General features: G+C 42.6%; 1 protein-coding gene across 1 annotated transcript; it reads right to left on the reverse strand.

Annotated features, from left to right (window-relative positions):
- Nucleotides 1–2,616: 2,616 nt before the first annotated feature.
- Nucleotides 2,617–6,815, reverse strand: LOC149196933 (uncharacterized). The gene is made up of 3 exons (XM_089408499.1): nt 6,185–6,815; nt 4,194–5,594; nt 2,617–3,677 (listed from the first exon to the last, which is right to left on the reverse strand). The coding sequence occupies exons 1-3, from the start codon at nt 6,813–6,815 to the stop codon at nt 2,617–2,619; spliced, it is 3,093 nt and encodes a 1,030-aa protein (XP_089264625.1).
- Between the last annotated feature and the right edge of the window lie 2,572 nt (nt 6,816–9,387).

Genomic DNA, 9,387 nt, shown 5'->3' on the forward strand with positions numbered 1-9,387 from the left:
AATCTGAATCCATCAAGTTCACGATGGAAGTTGAGGTGGATGGATGCCTACCTTTCCTTGACATTCTCCTCTGTAGAATGAATGATGGTTCCATCTCTCACCAAGTTTTTCGCAAAAAAACTCACACGGAACAATATCTTCATGCCAACTCTCATCATTTTCCTACTAAAAAATTTGGTGTTCTCAGCACCTTGGCCACCTGGGCTTTGAGAATCTCTGATGAAAACCACCTAGAGTAGGAGAAATCTCATCTCCTTGAAGTTTTTAAAAATAATGGGTACAACAAAACTCAGATCCTCAAGGCCTTTCAAAGAGCCAATAAAGGACCTAGAGTTAAATTTGCTTGTGTTGATCCTATCTCGAAGGTTCATCTCCCGTTTATTCAGGGGACCACAGATAGGATTGCCCATATCCTTAGGAGGAATAATGTTTCCTCTTCATTCAAACCTCTGAGGACCATTAAAAATTCTCTTGGTTCGGTCAAGGACCCTATCAACCCGAAGGACATGAAGGGAGTTTACCTGGTTCCATGCTCTTGCGGTATTCCTTATATTGGAGAAACGGGTCGATCAATCAACCAAAGGATCCATGAGCACGCTGCAGACATAAGGCACAATCGTTCCCGCTCTTCGGCTCTTGCTAAGCATGCAGAGAAATCCAAACACCATGTCTGTATTGAGGATTCCAGAGTCATTGCTAGGGTTGATCATTTCCACCATAGAAAGCTTAGGGAGGCGATTGAAAGTGAAAGGCTTGCTAGTAATCTCAACATAGACAATGGTTGGAAATTAAGTAAAAGTTGCATTCCAACCATCTCCTTATAATCCTATTATCTCTTTTCTCCGTGTTTCTGTCCACCCCCCCTAGTCCTCCTTGTATTTTTGTTCCCTCCTCCCCCCCCTCCCTTTTTTCTTGATTTTTTAATCTCATTTAGCTTAATTAATAATTCTATAGCTCCTATGTACTCTATTTTAATAAAATTCCCTCCTCTCCTCTTCTGTATATATTGATAGCATATATTATCCCTTATCTTTATTCTTATTCTAACCCTATTTTAACATAATTAATATATACTATTAAGCTCTTATTTGATTCTTTCTCTTAACTCCTCTTTGCTTCTTGATCATAACTCCTCTTTACCTATGCTTTATAGTATATAATAATCTCAAACTTTCTAGTATTTAATTTTCTTATAATTTCCTAATAACTGTCATTAATAATATTTGTAGGTTATTCTTAACCATCTTATTAATATGGAGTATTCTTAGCAATACTAATTTATAACTAAATTTATAATAACAAATAAGAAATATTTACTAGTTATAACTAAAATTTATATTAAATAATTCCTATCCCTTGTAGCATATTTGAATCTTTCTCTTAACCTTAAAACCCGGTTATTAATTATATAGAACAACTATTTTTATCTTATTATTATATAATCTCCCATACTCTTTTTATTAACCTTCTCATAATTTTTTTTTTTTTTGACAGAAACGGTTATGGGGTATTTATATTCATCCTGGCTTGAAAGCTAAAAATCTAATTACATTGAAGACTTCTATGTCTTGGTGCATCTCTCTGATAAGAATGAGAATGCTGTTAAATCTTGAAGTCTTTTTCTTTGATAAGGGTTCTAGTTTTTCAATTTCAGAGATATTCCCCCACTTGAAGATACAAACAAATTTGTTTAGAAGCAGGCAAAAAAACATGACAAAAAACAGCTTATGGAATGGGTTCCCATGTTTCTTCTTCGTCTTTTATCTTGACCTCGGCAGATAGAAGGACTGATTTTTTGGCTTCCTTGTCCGCCTGTTTGTTATGGATTCTCAGCACGTGGAAATAATTCAGCTTCTGGAAAGCGTTTCCCAGGCCTTTGATTCTGGATATCAGTCTAGCTAGATTAAGATCCAGCGCTGGGGAGTTGGAGATCATTGCATTTATAAGGACCTGCGAGTCGCCTATCACAATAGCTTCCCTTATGTTTAGTTCTTTGAGGATCTTTAGGCCTTGGAAGAGGGCCAAAGCCTCAGCTTGAATGCTGGAAGCATGGCCAAGTCCCCAAGAGTAGGAATGAATTTTTTCTCCCAGTGGATTTACAACAACACCTCCTGCTCCTGCTATGCCCGGATTGCCCTTTGCTGCTCCATCAAAGAAGAGAGAGTGTCTTGAGTGCGATTTGAGCCAGTCATGGAATTCAGTTTTAGGTCTCCTTATTTTCCAGTCTTTAAGAGTAGGGGCGATTCTGACTGCTGGTTGAAATTGCAGATCTAGGGATGAACCCCAGTCAATGTCCTGTTGGCTGAGGTTGGAGTCATCTTTTATTTCTGTCAAGCACTCCTTTATGTGACATTTAATTTTGATTTCTAAGACCTTATGATTCTGGTTAGCATTTCTGAAAATTCTTCTGTTCCATTCAAGCCATATCTGCCAACAAATGATCTTTGGAAGGATAGCCGATGCAGATTTGATTACCTGATTTTTGGGTGGCTGTCCGGGGTATCTGTTAGTCCAATTTGAGAAAAAGATCCACAATAGAGCTAGGCAGAAGGAGGTTGGGATCCAAGTTGTTGATAAAGGAGGCCCAGATCTGTTTGGAAAAATTGCACTCAAGCATTAAGTGCAATGCTGTTTCTGCGTTTTCTGTGCACAACGGGCATCTGGAGGGGCCATGAAAGCCTTTCCTCTGCAATGGCAAAGGAGCCAAGCAAAGAAATCAATCTTGGGCCAAGAAGGAACATGCCAGACTCCCTGCCAAGGTGCTGGGTCAGGGGGGACGTGTGGCTTCTCGATCAACTTGGAGTAACCTTTAGAGACAACATATCCACTTTCCTTCAGCCCCCATCCTTTCGTGTCTTTTTTCTTCATATGCGTGGGAGCCAGGCCGTGTAGAAGATCCAGCAGTGCGGTCCATTCATTGATCAACTGAGCCGGTATCTCGATTCTTTTCCAGCCTGCCCATATGGAGTCGCTCCAATGGGAAATGTCCCACAACGAGCTCAGCCCCTCTTTGTTCATCCAGCAACGCAAATCTTTTAAGGAGGCTCTGTCTTTAATTGGATCCTTGTTCATAATTCTATCAGTCCATATATTGATTTTTTTCCCATTTCCTGGGATCCAGAAGGAGTGCTCTTTGATCAAGGAAGCCGCTTTAGCATACAATTTGAGGAAAGACGAATTTGGCAGCTGAGTCACGTTTTCTAAGCAGCTTGTGCATGGGCCTCTGAAATACTTTTTCCAGAGAGCCAGTTGGGCCCAGCCTGGCTTGGGCGCGATGATCCTCCAGACAATCTTGGCTGCCATAGCCACATTTTGCTGACTGAGATTTTTGAAGTTTAGTCCACCCTCCCGTAGAGGCTTGGAAATGGTTTCCCAGCTGATAAGGGGAATCTTTTTTTCATTCTGTTTTCCGCCCTTCCAAAAGAACTTGCGCATGAATTCTTCCATCTTTTTTAATATGAATGTCGGAGCGAGAAGCCCAGTAAATTGAAATAGAGGAAGGCTGAAGAGCACGGATTTTATTAGGACCGCTTTGCCAGCAGCGTTGAGCCAGGAAAAGCCCCAGGCTTGAATTTTGGACTTGAATTTCTCAAGCTGAGGAAGCCAATCTTTGATTGAGTGTCTCTTATGGAAAACAGGAAGGCCCAAATATTTGAACGAGGTCCATGAAGAGGAGGCTGCAAAGCCCAAGCATCTAGAAATAGCAGAGAGAATTCTGGGCGTAGTATTCCAGCTGAAGATATGACATTTATTCTTATTTACAATGCTGCCTGAGGCCTCACTGAATTTGTCCAACACAACTTTAAATTTGGAGGCAGAGGAAAGAGAGGCGGTGCCTAATAGAAGGGTATCATCCGCGAATAAGGCATGGTTTATGTTTTTAATCCCTCTAGCAATACACAACCCATTAATTTCTTGGTCTTGCATCTTTTTATCTAGCAGGAAGCTGAGTACTGAGGCTTGGATGACAAATAACAGGGGGGAGAGAGGACACCCCTGCCTAAGTCCTCTCGAAGCTTTGAAAAAGTCAGTAGCTCTTCCATTAACAAGAGGGGCAATCCATGGCTGTGAGATGCATGCCCGAACCCATTTAATGAAGATTTCCCCAAAACCAAACTTGCTCATGACTTTTAAGAGAAAACTATGATTTACTCGATCAAAGGCATTTGCTAAATCAAGTTTGATCACCATACCTTGTTCTTTTCGAAGAAAGCTGGAATGGATTGCCTCTTGGACGAGGGTGAAGTTGTCCACGATCTGCCTCCCTTGGATGAAGCCTCCTTGATTCTCCGGGATAATTCTGGGAAGGATGGTCTTCAGTTTATTTGAAATTACTTTGGTGATTAACTTGTACCCAATGTTGCATAAAGAGATCGGATGAAATCTGCTGAAATTGCTGGCTCCTTTATCCTTGGGGATGAGGGCTAAGAAGGCAGAGTTTGTACTGCCTCCTATTTTTTGAGTGTTTTGAGACTTTTGTATCATTTTGAGAAGGTCCTTTTCGACAATCGGCCAGCAAACTTGAAGGAACATGGCAGAGAAGCCATCCGGTCCCGGGGCCTTGTCCGGATCCATATCAAAAAGGGCCTTTTTGACTTCTTGCTTAGTGATTTTGTCTTCAAGTAACCTGTTCATACGAGGGGAAATGGATGGAGGGATGACATCTAACAGATCTGAATATTGGAGCGTATCCTTATCTTCGTTGTACAGGTTTTGAAAGTGGGAATAAGCCGCTTTTTTGATGTCTGCAAAGTCCTTATGAATTTCGTTGTCCTCCTTGATCTCAGATATAGTGTTAAAACATTTCCTGACCTGGGCTTGTTTGTGAAAAAAGGCAGTGTTCCTATCCCCTGCTTTGAGCCAGAGACTTCGAGATTTTAGCCTCCAGTATTCTTCTTCAGCTAGGCAGGCCTTATGCAAGCTCTGTTGCAGCTGAGTTTCTTTCTCTAACAGCTCCTCTGTAACTGTGGCGGTCTCCATGAGAGATTGATGGGAGACTAGAGCGACTTTAATGGCTTTCCTTTCAGTAGCTGGATTGGATAGGGATTTGGCCCAACTTTTTAGAGCTCTTTTTACCCTTCTAAGCTTTTCTTCCCAGATGAAAAAAGGAGATCCTTTGACGGGCTGACTCCAACTATCCTCAACAATTTGCAAAAAGTTTGGTTCCTTGACCCAGAGGGGACTAAAACGAAAGGGAATAGGGCCCAGATCTAGGTGGGCAAGGAGATCTAATTTTAAGGGCTTGTGATCCGAGACACTGCTAGCAAGGATGAGCAATCGGGGTTCTAAACCTAGTAACAAAAAGGAGCTTTGGATGAGAAATCTGTCTAATCTGGCGGCTATGTGACCAGGGCCTACTCTTTTGTTGGACCAAGAGAACTTACTGGAAGATGGCTTGATGTCCAGCAAGTCCCAATCCTGCATTAGGTCTTCCACCCATTCTCTTGCCGGATCTCGGACTGCACTGCCTCCCCTTTTTTCAGACGGGTGAAGAGTGAGATTGAGGTCTCCGGCAATGATTATGTTTTCCAGATCTATCATGTCTGCTTGAATCCTTATAGAATCCCAGCAATCCTTTTTTTCCCCAATGTTGACTGGAGAATATACATTGAAGAGGCAAAAATTTTCCTTAGTTTCTAGATTCTGCATTTTCAGCAGCAGCCAGTGGGTATTGCTTGCCTCAAGTATGACTGTAAATTTATCGGCGTTCCATAGCGTACCAATCCCTCCTGAGGCTCCCCGGGCAGAGATTGCTCTTGCTTCACTTTTAGGCCAGATTTTCTTGCTTGCTTGCAGGAAGATAGTGTCTTCCAGCTTGGTCTCCTGGACGAGAAGTATGTCTGGGGTTTCAGATCTTATTAGGCTTCTCATGGCTTCTTCCTTGACTTTGCTCCCCATACCTCTGCAATTCCAGGAGATGACCTTCATTATTTATGTTTCTGATGGGCTCCCTTGGAGCCTTGGGGCTGATTTTTCGGCATCTTGGGCTTTGAGGCTAGAAGTTTTTCCAAAGTTGGTTGGCTGCCCTGCAACTTATCTTTATACGTCTCCTGCTCTCTTTTTTCCCTGTCAGTTTTGCGTCCTCTTGTAGATCTTCTTACCGAGGCCTGGGACTCTCCTATTTCTCCTTCCTCCTCTGACTCGTCTGATTCCTGCTCTTCTTCCTCAGCTTCTGAAGTCATGCCTTTAGGGTCTTCAGCTCCTTTGATGGAGGCTGAGGGAGTGCCTTTGCTTGGAGAAGCTTGTTTTTGGGTCTCGGTCTCCTGAGTGTCTTCTATCTGCTGGCTTAAAGGATCAAATTTGTTTTCTTGCGTCTTTTTGGTAGGGGGACGTTGAGCATTGGCCTGGAGAGAGCCTTTTCCAATGGGTCCTCCCGATTTCTGCCCTTTGTGGTGGGTTTTTGCGCGCTTGACTTGATTCCAGCCCTCTTCGCTCCCTTTCTCTGGCTCTACGTTGGACGGGCAGTTTCTAGCAAAGTGTCCATGGACGTGACATTTCCTGCACTTGAATGGCAATTGCTCATAATCTAGGATCTGCACATGAGACCAACTGCCTACTTTAATTTTGATTGCCTCTGGGAGACCCACCTCCAGATCTACTTCTACGTAGATCCTAGCACAGTCATACTGATCCTTGTTGTTTGCCCGATCTATGAATTTCCCGAGAGAGTTGCCAATGTGCTTCAGGGAATCCCAGTTCCAGCAGTGAACTGGAAGATTTGGAAGACGAACCCACACTGGGACTGCCTTGGGAACATCTACTGCCGGGTCAAAGTCTGGAGTCCATTTGTTCAAATAGAGGCCCTGAGGACCCATGAAATACGACCCATTTTGAAATATCAGATCTTTGTCTTCCCTGGAGGTGAATTCGAAGAGGAAATATCCTCACCCCAAAAAGTAAGAGGTAACACTTTGCTTGATCAGAGGAGCCCAGTTCCTGTTAACCCATTGCTCAGTGGTTTTCGGAGAGGGCCAAAGTCCCGTGAATTGGCCGATGAGGCCATGCTCAGCCAGTGATAGCGCTACTTGAATGGGGGTCTCTAGAGGCAACAAGATCTCAGGGATCTCATCAAGCTTCTTAACGAATTTTGAAGCTTCGCTTCTTTTCCTCGGAGGCAGATCGGCCAGGAGCTGATTGAAAGCGTCAAAGGCAGGAGCCGGAGGCGGATCCTTGGAATGGCCCTGCATCTCCATAGGATCGGGCCTGAGGCCAACTGCCTAAGGGGCAGCCGCGCAGCAGGAGCCCAACCCTAGTCTCAAAAACCTGGATGGCCGCAGGAAGAAGACAAGCCCTCCGCGGGCACGCCCGCAGATGTCAGATGAGGAGGATGCGGGCACGACCGCAGATATAAGAGCCCGCGAATAGTGGATCTCACTGCAGGCCGAGGCTCGCAGGTTGCAGAGCTCAGCGCTTCCGGTCTCATGCATAGTCAACTTTCTCAGCAACTTACTACTATTATTACTAATTTACAATAACTAAAATATTAATAATTCATATTTAAAATTAGAATATTAAATAATTTATAACTATAATTAGAATATCAATTAATTCCATTCTAACTTCTTTGACTTTTATTTTTACTGAGTCAACTGTTCTCCAACGGCTAGTTTTCATCAACGACTAGTTTCCAACAGCTAGTTTTTCAATGGCTGACCCTGGGCTATGCATCCCTGCTATTTATTCTTAAAGATTGTTTGATTTTTTTCACCTTGTCCAGATGATGAACCACATTAGTTGGTTCGAAACGTTGACCAAATCCTAATGATGTAATTAATTCAAAAGACATTATTTCTACAATATGGATCTCAAAAGTCTCAGATCAAACACTTCCAATAAGATGAGCACTGAAGTCGCTGAAATAGTGCAATTACTTCAGTACACGTGAAAGAAAAACATAAATCATAAACATAAAAAGAATAGTCTCAGAAACATTCACAATCCATGTGTGGAAATGTGCTGGCCTGGAAACCTTCGATATTAAGCAAAAGTTCCAAGATACATAAATACAATGAATATCACTAGCTCCAATAGTGGAGCGTTAGAGCCACTACTTTCTCCTCAAAAGTACTAAATCTATCTTTTTAATGCCTCGTGGGAGAATCCAAGGTTAAAATTCCTTTACATGAGAAATGAGGATCCTTTTACAACTTGAGGCATGACCTTTCACATCCCCATGACTCTCGAGTTTCCAATTCCTAATGACCTTTGGACTTCTACAACCTTTGGACTTCCAAATGACCTTTGGAATTACATACATAAATCTTGGTGTTACATGTCTTTTGGGATTCCATGGCTCTTTTGTCCATACATGACTCTTGGAATTCTACTTACTTTTCTTTACAATGATTACAAGATTACATCATAACTTCCACATCATCATGTAATGAATACATGATGTATCACTATCCTTGGTGACTAGGACTAATAGTGACCGATGACATGGAATTTCTTCAGTGGTGACATCACTATCACTCTTGTCTTCATTCTTTATACATCTTTTGATCATTGGTGCCTTCACCCTCCAAAGGGTCTTTGATCTTGGAGTCTTTAGGGTGCTTAAATAATTAAGCTTTAATTGTGTTATTTATTCTTAGACACTTCCTTTATTTGTATTCTTTGCCCAATCTTCCTCATGCGTGGTTATCATGTTGTTTCTGGAACACCTGTATCTGCAATCACTCATGACAAACAACCATCAGCTTGAAAATATCCCATTCTAGCATATTTTATGCACATTTTATGTTCATTCCTTTTCAGTGCACTTAAAAGGGAGAAGGAGAGCTTCCGGGTCCATTGGTGCACTTCGAAAGGTTAAAGGGCTAAAGAGGGGATGATTCAGGGCTTTGACATGCACTCAAGAGGAAGAGACAATGAATGTAGGGTGCATTGTGTAAGTCCGAAAGACGAAGGGGAAGGCTTCAGGATTCTCAAGTGCATTGTCTACTCAAGGGAGAGAGGGAGAGCCCAGGGTGCACTCTTTAAGGCTGAAGGGGGAATGCTTCAGGCCTTCGGGGTATGCTCATGCGCTCAAGAGCCCTAGGAGGGCACATGACACAAATCTGAAGGCTGAAGAGTGAATCTTCGTGCCTTTGGAGTGCACTCTTCCACTGAGAGGGTATGGAGGGCCCATGGCACATTGTGGGAGGCTGAAGGGTGAATATTAATGCATTTGGGGTGTGATCATGCATTTAAGGAAGGCACATTCCTTTAGGTCGAAGGAGTGTGCTCAAGGAAGACTTTGTTTCTTGAAGGGAACAATTCAGAACAAGGAAGGGGAAGGGCTTAAGGAGTGAACTTTGTGTTCTTAGTGGGTGCATGATGCACTTTTTAACAACAAAGGATTCTTGATTAAGGCTTAAGAGTGTGCTCATGTGCTCTTGGCCTTAA

This window comes from Pinus tabuliformis, chromosome 2_2, assembly GCF_031772625.1.
Source record: "Pinus tabuliformis cultivar Carrire ecotype Pingquan chromosome 2_2, CPIR1, whole genome shotgun sequence".
Classification (NCBI taxonomy): domain Eukaryota; kingdom Viridiplantae; phylum Streptophyta; class Pinopsida; order Pinales; family Pinaceae; genus Pinus; species Pinus tabuliformis.